At 43.9% G+C, this 23,901-nt stretch overlaps 2 protein-coding genes across 2 annotated transcripts in view; one reads left to right on the forward strand and one right to left on the reverse strand.

Annotated features, from left to right (window-relative positions):
* LOC116962468 overlaps positions 1-3,402 on the forward strand; it is a 101,483-nt gene extending 98,081 nt beyond the window's left edge. Inside the window, exon 4 of the mRNA XM_032996365.2 lies at positions 2,094-3,402. Coding sequence (XP_032852256.2) covers positions 2,094-2,525 — 432 coding nt within the window. The 3' untranslated portion in view covers positions 2,526-3,402. The remainder of the gene's footprint in view (positions 1-2,093) is intronic.
* KCNH5 (potassium voltage-gated channel subfamily H member 5) overlaps positions 3,125-23,901 on the reverse strand; it is a 162,292-nt gene continuing 141,515 nt past the window's right edge. The window contains exon 11 of the mRNA XM_032996364.2: positions 3,125-4,804. Coding sequence (XP_032852255.2) covers positions 3,857-4,804 — 948 coding nt within the window. The 3' untranslated portion in view covers positions 3,125-3,856. The remainder of the gene's footprint in view (positions 4,805-23,901) is intronic.

The following is a 23,901-nucleotide window of genomic DNA, read 5'->3' on the forward strand; positions in this document are numbered from 1 at the left end:
TAACTTTTTTCGGTTATTAATCTGAAGTGCTGTTCTATCTCATATATGTAACAACACACACAAAAAGCTATTAAAGGACCCTAGTTAATTTGCATTGGGAAGTGTTTACTTTTCTGTACACATTTTATTTCTGTTCCAAAGTCCAGGAAGATAAAATCCGCTCGTGGGCAGGTAAAATGCTTTGAACACACAAAGCACAAGGTAAGTGCTAAGAATGCTGTTACCAGCACGTGGCAGGAACATCTGTACAGATACACAGCTTTGAGGGGAAAGGAGAGCATGCAGCCAAGAGCTCCTTCCACATGGCATGTAGCCACCTGAGCACTGGCTTCGGGGGAAGAGACATGCTTGTGTCCTTATTGCACTTAATGAATATAGGTGGTTGCTTCCAGTCAAGACTGAACTACACGGCTATGACTCATGCTACTTTAACAGAAAAGGGATGCCCCAGTCAGCAGCGCGCTCATTCGCATCATGCACAACAGCGAGGGGACGGGAAAGCTGAACCAGTGCCCTGGTGACAATTCCATGAAACAACACGTAACAGTCCGATCATGACATTTTGGAGGCAAAGTGCATCAGAATTGTACAAGCCAAATTTTCAGAGCAATAGCCACCAGAGTCAATCCTGCCAACGTGACCTCCGGCTGCAGCCCCAGCACCCAGGGCCTGGGGTAGCCCGTCTGCAGGCTGCATTTGTCATGTTTGCAAGACACTCATCCCACCACTGCCTCATAGAAGGTACAAGCTGGTTTCACTGAACTTGTGATGGACAATATTGGAATATCAGTCAAAGCAGCACTAGAAGTGGACCTGGAAACTCCGTATTTGTTTCATGAACTTTGTATTTTACACTATTTATAGCTTTCAGCCCCTACGCGTTTTATCCAGTTGTGTAATAGACATTCTGGGCTCGAATCATTTTGAAGGTCAGCTTAATCTTGTTACATGTTCTGTCATTGTAAAGTGGCACAAAGTTACACCTGACTTGCAAGATAAACCTAAATAGAGATCCCTTTGCATGCCATGCAGTTCTATCTAGAATTAATATCAGCTATAAAGAAAGAAAAGGAGTCCTTTGCAGAGGCAGAGGAATGCCATTAAGGCTAAGGCTTTCTAACAAAGTCACCCCCATTACCCTGCTGGCTCTTTTGGAGCATCAAATCATGGCAGATTCATGCATTCAAGGAATTTTACCAAAATTTGGCCCCAAGACAGCCTGCGTGACTCAGCTATTCACTGGGCAGCTCTGGGCAGTCCTGTGTGTCTGTCTTAACCAGCAATCCAAGTCAGGCAAGAACATTCAAATCTTCAAAGCTTGGCACTTAAATTGTACCCACAAGGTCTGTACATACCCCAGCAGCCTGCAGCAACTCTGTAACGACCTAACCCTATAACCTTCGATTTTTTCAGAGTCCCAGGGTAGGATTTAGAGTAGGACCTTGAAGGGCCTGCTGTTTTGCAAGTGCAGTTTGTCCCTGCAGCCCAAAGCATGGCTGCAGAGTTACAGATTTGCACTTGTGTCAGAACAGCAGCTGCAAAATACAGCTGAAAATTTTGACAGCGGCAACTGCAGCTGTGAAAAACTATTATGAGCAGGCAGCCTAACCACCAGGCCTTGGGAAGAACTGTCCCTTTTGGTGGCTTTTTATTCTTCCTTTTTTTCATCTATAATTTCCTAAAGAAAGGAACTGGAGAAGGGGCAGAAACAGGACAGAAATAAATAGCAAGTGAGAAAGATCATAATCTCCCCAAAAGCCTCCATGAACTGACACAACAGAAGCAATGACTTCTTTGGCTTTCGTATGAACTTTTGGGGGCTTATGGGGTTGGATTTCACAGTAGAAGATATGTTCACCCTCAGACGCAGGTTCCTAATTGCCTCTACTGCAAATGATGGTTTGCTTTGTTGTTTTGGGTTGTCTTTTTTTTTTTTTAAGTTTCTCAGGAAGAGATTTAGTTCATTTAGTCTCCTAATGTAAAGTAATGGATCTAGTATTGGTGTCTGGTAAGGATGCTCATTAATTATAAACATGTCTTTTATTTACCTGATTGGTAGTGATGTCTTCTGGTACATATATGTTCTACTCCAGGCACTTTTGAAAACATGGGATCTTGATGCAAGAGGCCATGTAAGTGTGGAGGGGAAATGCTTCTCTGAAGGAGTCAGTGCACTCTGCTGGGCTGGCCTCAAGCTGTACTGGTTAAGAGCTCTGCAGCTGCGATGGCCGTTTCTGCTGTGCATCACATGCATCTGGAGTCAAAACCAGTACAGAGAGGCAAAAAACCCCACCACGCTCAGGTGCAGACCCAGGCAGAGTCCAAAACCTCAGCTCCAAACAGGAGAACAAATAGGATCCAGTGCAAGAGCCTGCCCTGCTGCAGCCCCGCGAAGCCAGCAGTGCCGCCTGGAGGGCGATGCTCCAGCCCAGGAGGTGGAGGTGGGGCCTGCACACAGTTCGAGAGTGGGAGATGCTGATGGGAACCAGCTAAGAGGAGGGTCAGAGCATCTAACACAGACCTAAGGGACTTAGTATGCGTGACGACTGGCTGCGTGGGCACTGCAAGCCTGCTTTTGAAGTCATGCCCCCCTCCACCATGCACTGAAACCTTCCACGAGTCCAAGGCAAGAGCAGCGGGCAGCACCCCAGGGAGGACTTCATCTCCCCAACACACCCACCACTCTCCCACCCGAACATTATCATCCAGGTACCCTGGACTAAAGGAAATTTCATCCTGAATTATTATTTTCCCTCCTTCTCAAAGGCAGTTGCAGACTGATAAACATCCTCAGAAAAGAGAGTGGCAGGGGATTAACTGAAGTCTTTTAACTTCAGGCTTTCAAACCTGCTCACATGGCTCCCAAGGAGTTGAACAACGATTGTTCTCTCCTTTGCTCAGACCTCATGCAAAGTCATTCTGCCAGGGGCACTGGGGGGGACAGCGGGAGAGCAACCTCAGCCCTGCAAAAACAGGACATCCTAATGAAGATACTGAGAGAAGCGGACATCATCGCTGAGCGCTGCAAAGAGAATCTACGGAACATTTCTCTAACAGTTCAGTAAAAATGTCATCAGTAAAAGGAGGCTTTCAAGAAAGAAGTTACCTCCAAACACTCAGGGAGTGCAGCTGAGAGTTTCTGTTATTTTCATTTTGTTACATAAATCACCATTATTATTTCTTACTTATGATGTTAAAAGAGCAGGAGGATACTTGAAATAAAAGGCTGTGCATGCACAATACCCACACAAATGAATTCCAGTGATCCACCCCAGCACTGGATATGATGCCCTTCCCTGGCCACTGAGCCCTCCCTTTAGGAGGAGTAGGGGAATTTATCACCAAATATACAGTATATTGTAATGGAATGATACCAGGAAACAATACTAATTGGAGTCTGAACATGTCCTCCATGTCATGTTAATCTACTGTTTAACTCAGCAGAAAAGACAGTGAGGAAATAAAAGCTCAATTCACCCAGCCTGAGATCAAAACTGTCATGGCAATATTGGCAGGTTAGACCCTGATTCTTTAAATAGTACATTGCCTTTGTTAAACAAAAGTCATTCTTTTATTACATAATAGAGATTATAAATAAATGTAAAGTGTGCATGCAGTCAACTGCATATTATACAAGCAATATCTATGTTAATAATTGTTTTCTTTGGCAGGCCAGAATCCAGCTGGACATGCAATATTTACATATCAAAATCCTTGGTGTGTTCAAGTCATATTGGATGCAAGTGAAAATATATATGTATATATATTTACCGTATACACACACACATATATATGTATAAAGGTATATATACACCTCTGCATATATACTGTATACATATATACACATAGGTATATGCTAAAAGTGGATTTCATCTTTTTCTGATTCAGGTGATGCAGGCCTTGAAACACTAAAAATATCCTGACAGGGTATCTGGGGGGGGCGCTGGGGTGATAAATGAGACGTGGGGGAAGAGATCTGGGGTATGTTCTTTTCAGACAATATTTTTAAAATTTCTGCCACCTGTTTCTCAAGGGCAGCCATCCTACTGCTTAGCAGCTGGATATCTTCTTTGAGTTCGTGCTTGACTTCCTGCAGCGTGGTTTGTAAGGCCTGCTCAGGAATAGGGTAGAAAGGATGCCTAGCATCAGCCTGAATGGGGCTGTGCTCCAGGGGGCTGCGAGTCTCACCAGCTTTATCCAAGCGAAGGTCACTTTTTGTTATTCCACTGTCACAAGAGTCTGTTTTCCTCAGTGGGTTTTTATTTACGCCGTTCTCCGAGTCATTGCACTTGGGGTCATCAGAAAGCAACCCCATGGACTCAGCCTTCGTGACATTGTTCCAGTCCTCCTTCTTCTCCTCATGGGTCCCCATCGTGTTCTTCAGTCGAAGCCACCCCTTCCCATTCCCATTTTTCATCCGCATGGGACTGTTTACTTTGAGACATTTTTGATCTCCGTTTCCATTTGGCTTGAGCTCCATCGCGTCCCTGTTGTTCTGCTTCACGGCTTCACTGGTTTTCATGTAAGCCAGGGACGTCTGGATGGGGGTGATCTGAGACACTGTGACCACACTGGTGCCTGTGATGGAGGCCCCGTTCTGCACGCTCCGGCTTTCCACCTGAAGCTGGCTCCTCTCCGGGTCGATGTGGGTTGAGCCTTGATTACGCATCTCCTTTTGCTGTTTGAATTTCTGGAAGAGTTTCCGCACAGGGTGGTCCACAGGGATGCTCAGCGTCACCTCGTTCTTCTGTCGCAGGCGCTCCTCTTCTTCCTTCTTGACATCGCTGATCTTCCGGAATATGATCTATGGGGGATAAATCCACAACAGAGTCAGTACGCAAAGGACGTCACACACAGCAAACTTTACTGGGAGATGGGGAAACAGTACTGAGAGAACAGGCATTACACCTTCCTTTCTATCTTAATTTCTTGTAGTCTATTCAAATGGAGCTGATCAAGACATAGTAACACCAGATATATGCTACTGCATAGATAGGGTACACACACACACACACACACTCACACACACTTTCTTAAGATTATAGATTAAAAGTGGGTTTCACCTTTATTTTTGATGCAGACAATAGAGTCTTGAAGAACTAAAAATATCCCAACACCAAAAGAAGCAAACAAACTGAATAAAGGGAAGAAAGAAAGCGAGCAAGAACCCAAATACTGTGATACCTACTTCCCGATTACTCACACTCATACCTACTCCATCACTATCTTTAGTACACATCAAAAGGAAACAGTAATTCAGTGGAGACTCTGCACCTGTAAGTTTAATGCAACATACACATCCTTCCAGAGACTGGAAAATACAAATGTGATAAATACTTTTTAGCTACCCTTGTTGCTACTTTTGTAGGAGTGGCTGGAGGGTGCAGTTAGGTTCCTCATGTGCTGTGCTGTGTGGCTTCACACAGCAACACAAGCGTTTCCTGGAAAGTTTCTATGTTTAATATGTATGGGTGTACCGGGAGCACCATGGAGAAGCACCGTAACATGGGTCTGTAATTCTAAAACCCAGCAATATCTACTGTTTCATGATGCCATGCCATTTAACACTGCGGTTATTTCACCCTGCAGCATCTCTCAGACCTCTATAGAAAAAGGAATCCAAGCATCCAAGACTCAAGCTGCTGAAGGATCCACAGAGTAAAAACCTTTCTGTTGATTTATGCATGTCACTCATGAATTTTTTTTTTTTTTTTTTTTTTTTTAGGTTCAACCAGTTTTCTTAAATGTGGGACTAAGGCAGGATAGGGAAACTCTTGTTCGCTGGATGATGATACTGAAGTATCATCACAAGCAGCACATGATTAAATGCAAGAAAGGCAAGTATAGACTGTGTAGGGATAGTCTTGGTAAGAAAAGTAAAAGAAAGCCCATGGAATACACAAGCAAAACTGTGTGATAGTCATATGTAGGTTTTGAAGTATCTCTTTGAGTATCCATATTTCAGTATATATTTACTTTTCATAAAAAGGCAAATAAATAGATTGCAAATAAATAGATTGCAGATAAATAGTTGCTCTCAAGTTTCACAGCTTCAGTAGTCAGCAGAGTAGTGCCATGATGGCTCCATCTCCTTCCCTGCACAAATCTGGGATGAGCTGGACTTCAAAGCTTCATTAGAGAGCTTTCAAACACAGTAAATACATCCCAGTGTGCTGCTGATAGATGCAGCTGCTTATAATAATTTGGAAAGTTAACATGTTTGTTAGAAGCCCAGTTTAAAAAAAATAAAAACAAACAAACAAGAGAGAATCATGGAAGATACTTTCATCTGACTCCTCTGACCTAGATGCAGCGACACTCGTTTGGAAGCTCCCTTTCATTAGTGCCCGCCCTCATGGAGCAACTCTCACTCTCTCAGACAAGCCACTGGGAACAGCAAATAAATGCAAGAGAAGTTGCCCTTGATTCAAAATAAAGTAATTACATTTAATTGACGCCACACTCTCTAAATGAAGATTTGGAAGGTGGGTTGTGTTGCTTTGTTTGTTCCTTTGTCTCCCTGGAGGGCAGCATGGCACCCCCGGCAGACGATGCAATGCTGAAAGCTGCAGGGATGTGTCCCCAAGCCGTGCCTCCGAGACGATGGCTGGTTCCTCCGCTGGGCTCCCTGTCCAGCTGTGCTGCTCTGCCCTGCGCCCCGTGGCTGGCTCCCTGAAAATATCTGGGGAGGGGAAAACATCCTCTACCCAATGTTCCTCTGCTCTCTGGCCATGACCCTAGGTCACAGCTTGAGCACCCTCCTCTCCCCAAAAGCACCAGTTTTTGATTCCTCTCCAAACACTGGCACTTCACTGAAAACTACCCTCACCTCCCTTTTTTTCCCCAATATACTCTTGCTCTTTCGTTTATCCATTTCCTCCTCTCAGTTCAAAACCAGAGGTTATCTCCCTTCACGGAATATAATTACCTATGACTGCTGCTGCTGCCTTCTGCAGAAGGAAAGCCAAGACATCACTAATCTGAGACTGCCTGTACCTCATACTCCTGAAGTGGGCCCTTATGAGAGCCAGGAAATCACTGTGGGTTTTTTTTTTGCCCCAGAACCACTTGGCCAGATGTCACTCAGATGAGCCGAGCCCAGTGGCACGGGGGGCTGAGCCCAACGCTTTGGGGAGAGCCGAACGCGTCCCTGCTGCAGGGACGGGCGGCCAAGGTGACGAACGCCATCTGATTTGCAGTGAAAATCTGCTCTGGCTGAGGGAGACCAAGGACCCAGTAACCATTCACAGCTGTGGGCTTTCTCCCCCCTTTACACCTACACATTGGAGAAGACACAGTCCCAAAGCCCTGCTGTCACCTACTCAGGAGACGTTCCTTCAGCTTCTTGTAGGATGCAGGGAGGAGCCTGGCAGAGCTCTTCAATAAATCGTTTCCTTTCTCTTCTTGAGACAGAAAGTGCTATACCCTGGAACAATTATGGTCAGCTCCTTTGAAGAAGCAAGACTGCTGCACTCTGAGTTAGCACAGAAAATGCCCAGGGACTTGAAAATCCAGGGGTTAGCTGGTAGTCAAGAATTCGGGACTGATCTGTCTTGGTGGAGATATATTTCCAAGGGAGAAAATGCACAGCCCTGTGCCCGCTCTCCCTTCTGCTTTCTCATGAAACCTGGATGTGTTCATGGGTATTTGCTATTTTCTTTTTCACTCTGAAATGCATAACCTTGCAGACCCTCATATCTCAGCTGACACTGTGAGATCACGGCTCTTTGGAGACCAGGATCTTGGTCCTTGTTCACCCACTGTCACCACGAGGAATCCATTTCACCCCTGCATCACCCCATGGAGACTGTCCCCTCTACAGGACACCCACCCTCAACCAAGAGAGCACTATGCCTAGCACAGCAGGACCCTAGTCTTGGTCAGGACTACCCGACATTGTTAGAATATGTACAAGTAAAAGAAAAGAAAGATCCTCTTATATAGACAGAGAACTGGGAAAGAAAATTAGATGTGAATTCTAGCAGTAATAGTTGTTTTTCATTATCAAATTTTTCCATATTAGGAATTTTTTCATGTTGTTGGATTTAATCCACTTCTACAGTGGTTTAACCTAAGCCAGAATAGGATTAAACGTGTTTACATAGAGACTTAATTCTATTAATGTCTAATAACTATTACTGGCTATTTTTCTCTATAAATAAGAACAGAAAAACACCTCATACAATCTGACATTCCTCAGCAAATTAGGAGAGGCTTATTTTGAAATCTTAAATTGGATGAGCTATTTCAGTTGTCCCTGACCCTTTTCAGAGAGGTTACACATAGGCCTGTCCAAATGTATGTCCCAGGAATAGACACAAACCCCAAAGGAGTTAATCAGAAGAAACTGAATTAACTGTGTGCATAGCACATCTCAAGGAGTAAAGAGCCATACCCCTGTCTCATGGCAAGTGCTAAATTCATTAATGTGATGGAGATTCAGTGTAGGACTTAATTTCCTTTATGGATGGGATTGTGAAAGACTGCTGTGTGTGACAAATCCTGTCTCATGAGACCAGGTTCCTGTTTTTCTTGCTTTTAATGTATTTATTTTGGGAAGGAGGGGGAATGGAGGTGACGTTAATTATTGAGCTGACAAAGGTTAAGTAGAAGTTAACCGATGGCCAGCCCTGGGAACTGAAGTATTTGAGTTGTCTACAAGGCAGGCACAGAGGAGACAAGAGAGCTTTGACATGCTCCGTTTGATCTTAACCCCAAACCTCCTTTCCCTCCCCTTCATACCGAGAGGTAACTTGCCATGACTGCAAACTCAGCCCATCACCACTTCCAAAGAGGGACCCTACCAAAGGTACTGGAAATGGGTACATTACTGCTGGAGCATCTCCTGTGAGGTGCCAGCTTGTATAACCAAACCCAAAACCAAGTGCAGATGAGGACAGCAGCAATGAGAGGTCAGGGAGCCAGCTCCAGGCTGAGATGCCACAAGTTCTCCCATCTACTGCTGAATTATCAGTAAAACTGCGGCCTTTCCAGATGCTTTGAAATGCATCCCTTGTCTGCTGTCTTTTTTTGTACCAGTACTGTGAAAATCATCCCTCCACGACCTTGCTCCATTCACAAAGACCCCTTAATAAGTGACTCCAAGGAAGGTACGTGAATGGATTAAAGAATTGGTAAAAGTCTTGAAGAATTACAGTAAGTTCAAGAAAGTGGCAGATATCTGACCAGAGATCATGCTGTCCTATTCCTAGAACATCCCACGCGTTGTTAGTGGCATTCAATACACCCCTGCCTCTCACCACAGAAATTCATGGAAATGTATAATGGTATAGCAAAAGGGCACACAGTTGTCATGGTGATGAATACAGGATGTGTGCACCCAGTGAGAGACAGGGAAAGCCACACATGGCCATCAATGTAAAGATTTTCACAGTGACTAATAAACTCTGGGTGCCCGAGCTGTGGCACCCTACAGATGCGGCTGATGGGCAAGAGATGTTGGAGTCCTGCAGCAAGGGGAGACCCTGGTCTGGGACTGGCTTGACTCAGCTCACTGGGTGTTTCTGCAGTGCCAAAAACTGGACCAGGAAGCAAACATTTCAGTACCCACAGCTACATACATCCATGCAGAGCAGAAGGAGGAGCCTTGCCATGAGGCTGGCTTGGGGTTGCAACCAGTAACCGACAGGTCACACTCATTAATGCACAGGCTAGGCTGGTGTAGGTGGTGGTCACCTCTCAAAAATTGGTTCCAGAGGTAGTTATCTCATCTGTATTAATGTCTTGTAGAACCCCCATCTCCCTCACATCTGGTTACTCACAATCTAATGTATTTGTCCAGATCCCTGTATTTTTGTTCCCATTTAATACAGGAACATCCTAGAAGGCACCTTAATTCAATACTGTGGCCCTGAAGACAACTAACAGTTCCCCTCCCCAGTTGCTCTGAAAATTCAATCAGTGAAATGATCCAGGTTAATAAATTTGAAGAAATAAATGGGGCTCTTTTTAACCTGGACCATGCCAGCTGTACTGAAAAAAAAAAAAAACTGCAGAGTGAGTGAGGTGCGTGGAGGGAGCAAGTGAGAACTTTCCAAGCTGGCTGCAGCGACAGAGGCAGCGTGTTAGGGAAATGCACTCTCCCTTAGACCACTGGCAGCTCCTGGCTCGCTTGCTGATGGCTGAGACCCAGAGAGCAGCTCCTTTACCATCTTTCTGATCCCACCAGAGAGATCAGACCTGGTCCACATCCTACAGGATGTCTATTTCCCATAAAGAGGGTCAGGGTCCTTACAAGGGGTGTTGGTCTTGGCACCCTTTTGGTATAGGTATTTTTTTGGAACTAGGAGAGCTGTCCTCTATCGCCTCCTTGGCTGAAACGATTCAAATGCAAGTCCTTCACACAAGCTTAGCTGAAGCTGGTACATGTATTTTAAAGTTTTTTGATGACATAACCAGTATCAGACAAATACTGCAATTGCATATACCTCATTTTCTTTGGAAACAATGCTGAAAATACCCCAACAAATGCAACTGAAAATAATAAGGAAAGTTTAATTCATGCCTAGGATGCACAACATAAAACAGACTTTTGTAAAGATGTTTGCAAAAAATACTATTCATTTTCACATCTTGGTGTGCATTGTAGAAAAGTAATTGACACTTTTCTCATGCTAATGAGGGAGGCAAATTTGTGCCTGATCCAGGATTTAGACGTAGGATACCCCAAACCATGCAGCGCTCAGATGACTGTGCTATTTTTCAGCTTCTGAGAACAAACTATAAAACACACACAATTTCCAGAGCACTGTACACTCAGAAGAGGGTTCAAGTATGAAGCCTGTGTCTGCATCTGAACTCGTCCTCCAGGAGCCCTGCACAGTGGAGGGAGAGAAAAAGGCACTTGGAGTGTGTGAGTCATTTCACCTGCAGCTAGTTGTTAAAGCAGGTCAGACAAGATGTACCCTGAATGCCAGTTTGTCTCCCGTGTTTATACAGGGAGCTTTCTGCATGTCGCTTGGATGCAGACATCCTCCACACGATGGTGGGTAAGAAGCATCCAAAACCCTGCCTCTAGCAGTGCAAATGTCAGGGTTTGGGGCAGATCGTGTAAAAAGCCTTTCTGTAAAGCTTTTCTCTGTGTGTGCGTGTGTGTATATTAAACCCTTTATTTGATGCTATTTTTATTCCCCACAGCATGCTGGGGTATTGCCAGTTCCCAGCTGGGTTACATTCCCCACCCAGCCTCAGAGACCAGCCAGTCCTTCCAGATAAACACTATTATTTTAAAAACTGCAGAGGGAGGACGAGCAACAACTGCACAGAAGACCATGCCAGACTGACAAGTCCAAGCGAAAGCTTGTGAAAAAACAGACTTGAAAAAATTGTTAGCATGGAGCAATGGGATGAACCACTAAGAGAGAAGGCAAAGTCCCCCTGTTCTTACCCTGTTCACTGGGAAAATCCTCCAGCAGTTGGTGGAGAACTGAGTTGGTCTCCCCGCAGCTCCGAGGAAACTCAAGTCCACCTGGGATGACTGTGGCTGCTCCCTAACAACCACCCTCTTGCATGGCAAATCTCATCCCACTCCCAGATGTTGCAGGACAGATCCTGCTCCGACCTCTCCCACCATCCACACTGTGTTCTGCTAATGGCTGTCATCACCAGCAAACCCTTCCCAGGCCATTGCTTTGAAGTATCAGGTGAGTCTTGGATGCTTCATCCCTTGGACCTTGAGGACTATTCCTCTCTAGGAGTCCTCAGTTGTCAAAACCGGGACTCCCTTTTTTGATATTTTGAAAACTAGGCCAGTCAAATCCAATTTCTCATGTGTACCCTTTGGTAAACAGGCTTGCTCCAAAACCAACGTGTTTTTTAAATCTAGGCAGGTCACACAGAACATGATTCACTTTATACCTGATGTTACAATGTTTTTAAATCTCATCTTTTCAGATATTAAGTGTTTTTGTTTAAATATAAAGATGCTAACAAATCTTCCTTGGAGGTTGGAACCAGATGATCTTTAAGGTCCCTTCCAGCCCAAACCATTCTATGATTCTATGATGACTCACTGTGTCTGGATTGGTTCCCTGCCTTGAAAACCTGTTTCATTGCAGGTTTACTGCCTTTCCAAAACAGAGATGGAGACAGCAGCATTGCCCACAAGATGCAATTCCAACTCTTTTACCCCAAGGGAGAGTTTGGAGTAATGCCTCCTCCTAGGTCAGGGCATGGTAAGGAGGTAGGAGCAGACAGCTAGAATGGGAAGACCAAGACAGCAAGACCAGTAAACACCAGCAAAGGGCCAGTGAAGACCACTGGCTCTGACCCAGCTTCTATTAACAGCTTTTCAGTATGGTTCATGCATGAGAGCAGCCTCCAGCCGTGGTGTCACGACAGCCACAAAAAGCGAGAGCCAACAGAGACGGAAGCCAGGATGCCTCTTTCCAAATGCAAGCTGCATTTAGGCTGCTTCACCTAATTTAGCCCTGTAAATCTCCTTGTCCTATTAGCTCACTTTATTAATCTGCACTCTGAGGATGCAGAATAGATGGCCTGAAATGATGGCTTTATTGTTCTTCTACTCTGTACACTCCTCAGATAGCTTTACTTTGATGTGAAATTCAACCTCAAAAACAAATTGCTCTAACAACTGTTTTAATTGCTCTCCAGTAAATTCTCCTTAATCCTCCTGTCCCAGGAACCGTTTTGTGTTAAACCATTTCTCCATCTGCGTGTGGGGAAAGAATTGCTGTCCTTGGCTGTGCAGTGAAAATGACTGACTGCTGAGCAATTAGTTAATCTCCGGGATAGGAATGTTACACTAAACAGTCTTTCATGCTGGATTTTGGAAGAAAAGAAGATTTTTGTAGGTTAGTCTGCTGGCTGCTTGAAAGAAACAGTAAATAATAGCCTTTCTGCAAATTTCCATTGATCCTGACTTCACAGACACGGTAGCATGCAAAAGCAAAAGGCTGCTACCAAGCACATTTTAATTTTGCTTTGGATAAACTGTATTCATGTAGTTTCCTCCTAAGCGATTACAGAATTGACTTGTAAGAGATGTGAAGATTTCCAATCCAAGTAACAAAGTGATGGCACTTCAAGGAAAGGAGAATTATTTCCATGATACTGAAAAAGCCCTTTTAAGTGAAATTTAATGGCATTTTATGTGCAACAAAGGGGTTAATCTATTCAGCGTGACTTAATAAAGATCTGTGTCCCCCAAATTGCTCATCTAAAGAAAAAGCGGGGCACATAGGGAGGGAGAGACCCTTCAGAATAACCCAGCAACAGCCAATAACTGATTAACCTGAGCCCAGAACTCCCATCACCCTGTTACTACTTGCTTTGTGTTTCAGAAATTGGTTACTGTAGGTCAAATTTTAATCTGGTTCCATTTTGTGTTTGCAATCAATCCACATGGCACCCGACTACTCTTGCAGAGAGACATCTGTGCATGCTGACAGTCAATTAGGCTGATCTGCATTTGTGAACAAGCATGCATATTAAGAAGAGAGTTGTTAAGAGTTTGCCCCATCTACTTCATACTTGGTATGGATCTGAAGTCATCCTGCTTTACTTTAAAACATGTCTGGATTGAAGAAGAAAGAAGAGAAGCAGGCAGAGATCCAAACCACATTTGTCACATCCTGAGAGCATCATGGCCCAACACATACAGCACCATGCTGGGATTCAGGAGAATGGATTATTCTGCTGGCCCGACCTTTGGCCAAGTGGGAGGTCTTGTGCAAATCACACACTGTCTCTTCATGTCTCCATCTCTCCCAGTGTAAGTGAGGATAATAACACTGCCTTCATTTCTCCAGTTAATTGGAAATCCCTCTATCATTGCTAACTATTTGCAACTGAGAGACTAGGAGCCATGATTGATAGCAGAGAGAGGTCACACTTTCGGCCCGTTGCCAAAACTGAGAGAGTTCATTGAAAAAAACAGCCATAAAAAATACACATAGCTGACCTCAGGATTTCAACTCAAGATTAAGGGCCCAAGGAACTGCTGCACTGAGGCATCTAGGGCAGTGTACAACGGATGTACAATGCTACATGAAATCCTTTCCTGATGCCCTGATACATCAGTCAAACCTTGATTAAGGGTAGCCTTCACACCTACTTTGCAAGGAAGGACCAGACAAATCGCTCAGCTTGAGTGATGGGCATAGAGTTGTCAAATGGTGTGATTACATGTTTAACGAAGCATGTGCTTAGCTAAGGAGTCAGATTTCCAGAAGAAATGCCAAAGTCTCTTACTCTGTTTGCATAATTGCACACATTTGTACCAACCACAACAGCATTTTTTGGGAGCAGCTCAGTCTCCTGAATTAGGAGCCTTTCTGTTCTTCCTGTCACCCAGACCTGAGCACCTCCTGCCCATACATTCAGCACTTACAGAGGTCTCCTTCTCTTTGAATCCCAGTGGAAAACGACACATGGATTTTCTGCTGCTGCTGGCTTAGCTGTTACACCTGATGCCTGCTGGGCTCTGTGCTTCTGCTTGGAAAGGGATGCTGAAGGAGGACACTGTGCACCTTTGGAAGTGGGGAGTTTTGCTGTGGGTTTTAACCTAGACTCTGGAATTGAAACTGATCACTTCTTTTGCTGCTTTGCCCTCACTATTTTCTGTTTTCTTTGCTTTAACCAAACAGCAGATGCCTTAGCATGTTGCAGAACAGCCAGATTCAGACATATTTCTCCAATACTACCAAAGCAAAACACACCTTCCACATACAAAATTATTTAAAACACTAAACCAGAAAGGCTACTTCATTTAAGAATGTATGGTATTTTTCAACCAGGGTATATTGCTGGTTGGCCTAGGTTAGGATCTGTTCATTGCAGGGAGGAGTATTGATCTGTGTGGTCTCAGAAGAGATTGAACTGTGACCACGATCCAAAGATACACAGTCCCTCCTATGGGGCTCCTGTGACAACGGGGGGAATGAAACCCCGCTTTAGCCTCCTAATTCCTTTTCAGGACACTAAATCCTACACTGAACTCAATCCAAAGACTAAATTGGACTGAGGAGCTGAAATACTTTGTTGATTCAGGGCCTGATTTGTTTTCTGAATACAACACAGAGATGGTTAAACATGGGGAAATTGAGCAGAGAGCGATTTTGGGATAACTATTGCTGTGCAGCTGTTACTGAGTGGTGTCTCATGGGGATCCTTGTTCCCTCTCACCAGTTAGGTTTATCCATTTGGGGATTTAAATGCATGCCCTCCTTTACTCCATAGCAATTCTCCCATGTACACAAGTTCAGTCTGATTTGGTCACTGGGTGGGTGAGCAAATTAAATGGTTCCTCATGCTCTCTGTCTCTTTCTACCAATCTGTCCCTCTTGCAGATGTGCTCTTGATAGAGGGTATCACATACTCATCTCTCTTCTCCCTTTCCCTCTCCCCTTCTCTTACTTGCTGAAGCAGTTATTAGAGGGAGCAAAGGGCAGGGAGATATTTCTCCTACTTCTTTACCTGGCACTAAGGCAGAGAAGAGCATATTTCTAACACTCTTGATGGAATTTCTTTCCTCCCATCTTGCAGATGTCTCTTGCCCTGTATAGCATAAAGCTCCTGCAAGAAGGGAAGCTCAGGTACTGACAGAGACTGTGGTGGGTTTTCAGCTCCTGGGAAAGAAGATTGTTGCAGAAGGCTAAAAAAACAAGCTCGATAGACCCAAGATCTTTCACTGAATGTGGAGGAGAATCCCAGCAAAGACGGCCTCCACCCACCACAGCAAAAACATCCCATGACTTTTAGAAGTCCACATTGATGTAAACAGCTGGTGACACATAGCACCAAGTGGTGCACTAAGACCATGCTGCCACCACCAATCCTGCCAGCACACCACCACTGGGTGCCCTAGGGCTCAAGAGCTGAAGGGAGCTTCCCACTGCCCCCCTAGCCCAGCTGCAGGGTGGTGTGCTCATTGCCAGACAGTGCCCCTTCAACAGGATCCAACCAGATCAGGCAGGATTGGTCCTTGCAAACTTTTATCAGCCACTGGCTCAGTATCTGCTATTGGCACTGGCTAATGAAATGTCAGTAAGCAGTAGTGTCAACTGATTCAGGCTTTGCTGTGTGGTGCAGATGAGTTACGGTCTGTGCATTTTATTACAGATGATTAAAAAAAGAAACTCAAGGAAAGCAGCGTTCGTTTTGCCCAGTGCAGTATCTCCTAAGAGTGATATGCTTCTGAGCATAAACAGGCAAAGATAGTTCAAAGCCTCCAGATGATAGCAGGGTGGTTTGAGCTTGGGGCAGACTGCAGAAAAGGTGCTCTCTGGGATGGTGAAAAGTGCCAAAAGACTTTTCAAGCTGCTCTTCAGTTTGATTTAACTCAGAACAGAAAATCAATCATCAATAATATGCAATACTAATCTATCACTCTTCTTTCCTTGTATTGGAGAGAGTAGGATGCATGTTGCTGCCTCTTTTGCCAGGTTCTAAAACTAGGGCACAGAGAGATCATATATCACATGCCCAGGGCCACTGAACTGCTTAGTGGATGAGCAAGGGGAATGGAACCAAGTTTCCAGCCCAGAGCTCCCCTCGTACGATAAAGCAATACTGCAAAAAGATGAAACATATAAAGATATTTACTAAAGTAAAATACAATTATTAATATAGAAATGCACTTTCTTTTTGCTACTGTCCAGTCTGGGAAATACTGTTCTGGGTTTGAAATAGTTGGAAGGGCTCAACTGTAATTGCAGTTAATTGCTGAAATGAAATTGAGTCCAGGACAACTTTACTGCTGTTCAGGTTTGTGTCGGAAGAGGGGTGGGGGGTGGGAAGCACCTTTTACTTAGTGAAAATTTTCAGAAAGTCTTGCTTTTATTCCAATGGAAAATGCAAAAATTTTCACGTTTGGCTTCTGGCCAGCCCTGCTTGTGACAGACCCAGTATTCCTGCATATCCCTATCACAGAGTCACACAGAATAAGGGCCCAGAGGATTTGCAGAATTCATGTTTTGTTCTCTGCGCTTTTGCCTCTCATGGGTTTCTGCCTGAAGACCAAATGGTCTCAATAATGCCTAAGAGAGATTCTCCATTTGCAAAGTAAATGCATCAGCAAAAGAATTGAAAATTGTTCCCAAAATGAACTATTTTCTCCTCTCTATGTTAAATGGAAATTTAAATTACTTGGAATCATTATGTTGGTTTGGGTTTTTTTCCTTAAATATTACTGTACTGGACTATAAAGTACCTGAAATTTAATCTGAAGTCTTCAGACCTGAAAAAGTGTTTTGCAACTGAATGCCTGTTGATTTTTTTTCCAGCTGTATCCACTGGCCTAACAAAAGGTAACACCCCTTGTATCAGCCTTGCTTCTGACATTAAGGACATTCTACCTGGCTTTCAGAAACTTTGGTTTTATACTGAGTGTGATACCAGCTACTCTGTTCGCCTCATCATTTTCAAGGTTTTGTTGATTTATCGAAAAGCTTTTATAACATGGGCTTCAATTTAAACATTGCACTTTCAGTGCCACGTAATGTAGAACACCATTAGTTTTGCTCGGAAGTGATGAGTCAGAAATGAAGAAATAATTTTAAAGGGCAGAACACATGAACAACAGGCCCAAATGAAAGGGACAATGGGAAGCCTCTGAACCTCAAAGAGCCAAGGCATCAAACCTTGTTGCATCTTTCCATATTACAAAACACAGAGGTAAAACGTGCTGCTCTGTCACTGTCAGACATTCCTCACCTGAACCGGGTCTAATAGCGGAGACTAGTTTGGTGGGGAGAGCCGCTGACTCCAGAATCCAGCTAATTCAAAAATGTGGTAGTACTCCTGAGTGGAGCAGATTTAGGCTGGTGGTTGGGCAGTCATTTGCTTGTTTCCTATTTGCTTCTAGATCCCGGTGAAGGACCTTATCTTTTCATTGCTCATGGGGCTGAAAGAGAGGGCATGTCTATGCCACACCGCAGGGAAGGGCACAGGGCACCCTGTTATAACACAGTAGTGTTACCCTGCAGAAAAGCAGGATTAATGAGGCTCCATTCAGAACTGCTCTAATCTGGCTCTGCCACTTTCATGCCCAAAGCTCACACAGCACCATGGTTCTGCTTTCAGTGAGCCAATCATGCCAAAATTATCTTGGAGTTACTGCTTTTCCTTCCTCACCCATAAACCCAGCCTACTGCCGTATCAGAGAAGACTGAACCTGCCCAGACCCAGTTCAGGTAAGTGCTGTCAGAGCTCACTCCCTTTCTACAGATCTTTTGGATGAAACCCAAGCTCAAATGACCACTGGACGTATCCCCATGTTTACCTTTCCCATGGGATGCCCTGGAAATTGAGCCTCGGGAATGCTGCAAGGGAGAATGAGCTGGGGCAATTCAGCAACAAACATCTCTTCTTCTTAGCTCAGAGATGCCAGAAAGAAATCCACTGGCAGTGTGACCTGGCAATTCTTTTAAATTGAAATCAAGACTCGGAAAAGATAAACATCTATGGCAGATCATTCACTGACTGACAGGGACAGCCCATGGTGTAGTTGACAAGAAATAACTCAGTTAAGACATTGGGAAATCCCAATTTAATAGAAAAAAAGACCAAAAGGTTATTTAAACTTTTAACATCTACTTCATTTAACTATAGAAAGCTCTGTGAAACAATCTTAACAAGTATCCCTGGCAGTCTTCAAGTGAACCATCTCACCCAGCAAGAGCTAAAATTTTCCCGGTTGAGAGCTCTCAGTTGGCAGCGTGTGAGGAAGGGAGTGTTGGCTGTTGAAGTATTTTGTAATTGCCTTTAATATGATCACAGCCAGTGCTTCAGTGTGGGGGAACCCACTGAGAAGAAAAAAAGACTCAAGACATAAGCACGGAAACATTGAAGAGTATCCAGTCAAGAAAAAATAGACTATGAAGAAGATGTGCTACTTTCACCTAAGCATCTCCCTTTAGCCAAAAGTGGCTGGCATAGAGCTGCCATTGAGGGTGCTTTAGCTCATAAGATTGAAGGAATTACAGTTTTACTGGGGCATTTGTAATTGTCAGCAGAGCAGGGGCCTTCTCTTTATGGCATAATCAAATTAAAAATTTTTAGAGAGCACAGACCCCATTTCAATGATGTTGCTAATGATTCTTCATACCTGCATCTGCACCAGTGAAGTGCTCTTCCTTTCTGAGTCAGAAAGTCAAGAAAAATCACCCACAGCTAGAAGAGCCTGGAGGAGAGTTACCCACCAACCAGCGAGCTTCCTACAACATCATGGAAATACTGCATCAGCCATGTGAAACTTCACCACAAAGAGAAGCGCGCTGTTCCCTGAAGGTTACTTGTGCAGAAATGAAGTTGCTAATGATAATTGTATCAGAGCCTCTTGCGGGTAAAACCAGTGGGTTGCCTATGTGACAAACACCCAGGGAGGATAAAGTGCTCTGCCTGTCCCCAAAGGGACCATTAGATGTTTTCTTCTAACCTCAGATGATGTGACTGAGGAACTTGGCAAGTGGTGACTCTGCAAAGATTTGTATTTATTTCAGAAGGGTATCAGCAAGAGGAAGAGACAGAACAAAAGAGTTAACTAGTGGGAGTATGGGGATGGGATAAACAGATGGTGTGGTGAGAAGCCATTTCCTTCCCATTTACATGCTGACTGCATTAAATCAATCCCTGGGCTTTCATGGCAATAAGCTAAGGCTCTGCTGGGGAGGATTTCAGTGACCTGGCTATATCCTAGTTGTGGGTATCATTCTATTGTGTCCCAGCATTTAGCCTATTCCTGGGGAAAAGGTCCCTTGATTTTTTTTCATGTGATTCTTGGTGATCTTCCCTAATATCACAGTCATCATCTATTTTCTAGATGTGGATCTCTGTAAAGCTCATCAGCACTGTTTTACGTTCTTGTCCATGTATTTAGGCACTGACACAGGATGCTCCTTAGGGGCTGAGCCTGCTGTTTTTGCAGCCTTAGCTTATCTCAATGCTCCAGACCCACACAAATTAGTTTGTAATCCTTAGTATTGTATACTTTGGCAAATCTGGTTTAAAAAGTGATCAGAAATGACCTCCTTCTGTAAAACTGGAGTCAGTCCAGTTGATTTGTCCCTTCTTCCTGTCTGGGGTTAGTAAGAAAACCTTGTACCTGCACAAATAACAGGTCTTTGAAATCAATAACATTGATGATTCTGTATTTTCTCATTTGTGACGGTGCTGCACCCTGTCTATACACTGCATCCTTTCTACCACGCCCTGTGCACACACAATTAACAAAACACCAGCTGGTACAGGATAAACGCTGCTGCAAGGATGCAGAGAGACACTAGACAGAAGCAGCACAGATCTCTACCTCTGGCTCTCTTATCTTTTTATCTCAGATGCTGCATTCACTTCCCAGTGGTCCTTTTGACCTCTGAGACTTTGGATAAAGCATCCTCTCTGTTTTTTCTCTGGCTTTTTTTTCTGGGGTCTGAAAATTGAAGATAATCCTAAGCCTTCCACATGAGACACCAGTTCTTTGGTCGTCTTCCCCCAGGAACACCTTGTCCAGGCACTTCTAGGAGGTTGACTCTTCTCAGTGGGGTCTGGCATCCACTTTAGATGCTAGAGGATGCTTACAGGTGTTCAGCTGTGCCAGATATTCCACCCATGGGGCAGGGCTGATGCATGGAGCAAGACCAACTGCTCACAAGAAGGCTAGTAAGGTTAAAGAAGGCTGTTGAGGCTTTTTCAAGGTCAGTTTCTCTCCCAGCAGCATCGTAATTTACCCTATTAGCAGCTACCTGACACACTGGACTGAATTTGAACACAACTGGTTTGGGAGGAAGCTCTTCATGGGATACGTTACTGATGGACCACAGGGCAAAGACAGCCCTGTTTCAAATTTTCTGACATAGGCTTTAAGTTATGGCTGATGGTTCATGCAGATCAATCACACATCTGTTTGGTACATTAATGCATGGCTGCATTGAGCCTGAAAATTATTATTCATGTACTTTTGTAGAACATCTTGAGGTTATTGGCCAAGTTCTTTAATAAATGGAAACAGGAAGAATTAATAACACATGAAAAATATGCATGATTCAGTTCATCCATTTACATTTCTGCTGTAGCCTTCTTCAACAGGAGGGCTAATACAGCCTGGGAGAAAGATGGGGGTCATTCATAATTGAGCTGGGCTGCTCTGAACTACCAACAACTGCTCCATTTAAAAATGGATTTGCCTTAGACACATGATGGAGATGGAAATTCATTACAATGGCAGGCAGTCAAGGAAGGCAGAATCAGTGAAAAAAGTGAGGCTAGACACAGAAATTAAGTGCTGAGATGCCAGGATGCTCTGATAAGGTCAGGGACATGGAGAAAGAAAACTGGATATCTCTGCACCAAGGCGCAAGCAATGGGCATGAATGGAAAAGCAAAGCTAATCTTAAAAATGCTACATTTCAGCTGACTGGTAGAAATATACAGCTTAGAAATGGCTGTTCTTTGCTGCTGTCATCTGCTGGTTGCTTAGGTCCCCATTTTCACATTTTTAAGGGTGTGCAAAGTGTTTTAGGCTCTCAGAAAAAGCGAAAGCCTGTTCCTGTGGTAACAGGAGTGCTGTGTGTAATAAAAAACAGAGGACAACGGACTGTTTCCAAAAGGGGTATGTACTCACAGAGCATAGAGAGGTGAGCCCCTGCTCTCGAGGTACAGTGACTGATGGAAACATTTAGATAGGAAGTACTATACAAAATCCTTTTGGCAGCTAAGTCTGCTTTGTGGACTACTTATAAAATAAGCTAAAATTCACCTAAAAGTCCAAGGGGAGGTCTCAAAGTTCAAAGGACCACTGACAGTTTAATTAATGGAGTTAAGAGAACCAGAGACTTTTATAACTGCTTATACTATGCTCCTTTTTTTAAAAGTAACTTACATCTGAAAACCATATAATGTTTTTGTTATCTTTAGGAAGGGAAACAAATTAAGACTAAAGGCTGTGAAAACTGAGACGTAAAAATATGAGGAAAAAACATGGATTAATAAGATATATTCCTTCCTAAACACATGGAAGATTTTTGCCTTTCAGCAAGTTGCTCAAAAGTGCAGAAATAGGGGACTCAGCTTATTTCAGGTGCTTCTCAGAATCCTCCCTGTCCCTTCCGACAGCTATGCCCACCTCTGGCATATATGTAAATCAGCTACTCTCAAAATTGCTCCTGCAGACTTCCTTTGCATGGGATCTAAACTGAGGCAGCTTGCTAATCACAGCAACTGGCTGACAATTAAAAAAGGCACAGTCAATCAGCCATCATTAAGTTGGAAGTGACAAGGCTGGGTTTTATTTTTAACTAAAACTAGTAGGATTCATGCAAACTTCCCCACAAAGTTTCTCTTGCACTCTGTGTACAATTTAACACTTTTATTTATGCACTGTTTCTTTGCTGTAGAAGGCAGCCCCAAAATAGCATTCAAAGTAAGGTAAATCTAGGATTTGCATGGCTGCAATGATTATCACGTGCTGAACTAGCACATTTGGATTTTATTGCATCTGTGAAGTGTGTGCTGCAAAAAAATAGATGGATGGATTTATACTTGCACAGAAGAGAAAGATCTTATGCGGCGAGTTTTATTTAGCATTTTACAGGCTTACAGTATGTAATGGGTGAGGAGCCTTTTTGTGCAAGCCGAGGCACAAACCTGTTCAGAGAGGGCAAGGCAAGAAAAAAATCAGTGCTCTCTCCAGTGCAAAACAGCTGTGAAATATTTATTGATAATTTCTAGATTGGTCAAAATGGATCCCATTTGGCCAGAGCCAGACAACCCCCACTTGGGTGAGTGCTAAAGCTCTGTCTGCTCCTTGTGAAGCCTGTGGGAACCCATTTATATGATCCCAATGAACAGTCAGAAGTTCTCTTTCCCCAGCCATGGTTTTGGGTGCACTGCAACTGGCATTCCCAGTCTTGCAGAAGAAAGGTTTGGGGAGCAAGAAGTCTGGTGTTGAAACTCATTTTTTTATACCTGCAAGTAATGCTGTGTTGTGTTACTAAAATGTCTGGTGTTCAGCTCCATGAAGCAACCAGAGCAGTTGGAATTAATCATCTCAGTTTTGTAACATTTCTCCCTTTGTCTGTGGTTATTGTGTTGGAAAAGTTGTAGATCTACATAGTAATTAGGCTCAACAGCCCATGCAAGAAGAAATCCACTGCTCTGGGATAATTGTTTGGGGGGTGTGAGATAACACAACAGACTTCTTTCGCAACCTTCTGTGCAAGTCCTACCTGCTAGGATGTAGGTGGCCTCAGTTTAGGCGCAGCTCTACGGAACGGAGGTGGCCCATAAGCAGGGAACCACCTGCAGCAGCAGCTCCTAGGCACGCTGCGGGCATCACAAACAAATTGGCTACTTTCAGCGGTAACACAAATGTATTTGTAATATTCCCATAGCTGATCAGGTACCAGAGGAGTCACACAAAGCTATGGGGAGATCAGCTTTGTTTGGACACCTGCCCAAAAGAGAGCCTGCATCAGAGCTAAGCCTGGCAAAGCAACAGCCCACGAGGGAAGCTGAGGGACAGGGCTGGTGATCCACTCAAGTCTGCTGCTGGCTGAGCTGCTGGTACCCATGTTCAACACATCAAAACACAGGGGGGGCTGATGATAAAAACCTTCCTAACTGGCAATCAAAAACGAAATGGCAATGCTGCTTCCCACTGCATCATACTCCTTCCCTCTCCTTCGCTAGCAGTTGGAGAGGTTAAAAGTGTCAATTTTAATCAACGAGGTGAGGTGAACACAAAATGTTTATTTTTTAATATTCACAAGATTAAAAATAGTAAACCTTTGATGTATTTTTTTATCATCATTCAAGTCCTGTGCAAGCAACCCTACACTGAATCAATATTAGCAGACAGACTGCAGAAGGCTGAGTCAACTAAGGAGAGTTTCTTAATTATGATAGCTTTCTAAACAAGAAAATTGT

The sequence above is a fragment of the Tyto alba genome, unplaced genomic scaffold (genome assembly GCF_018691265.1).
Source record: "Tyto alba isolate M040663 unplaced genomic scaffold, T.alba_DEE_v4.0 Super-Scaffold_29, whole genome shotgun sequence".
NCBI classification, from domain to species: Eukaryota; Metazoa; Chordata; class Aves; order Strigiformes; family Tytonidae; genus Tyto; species Tyto alba.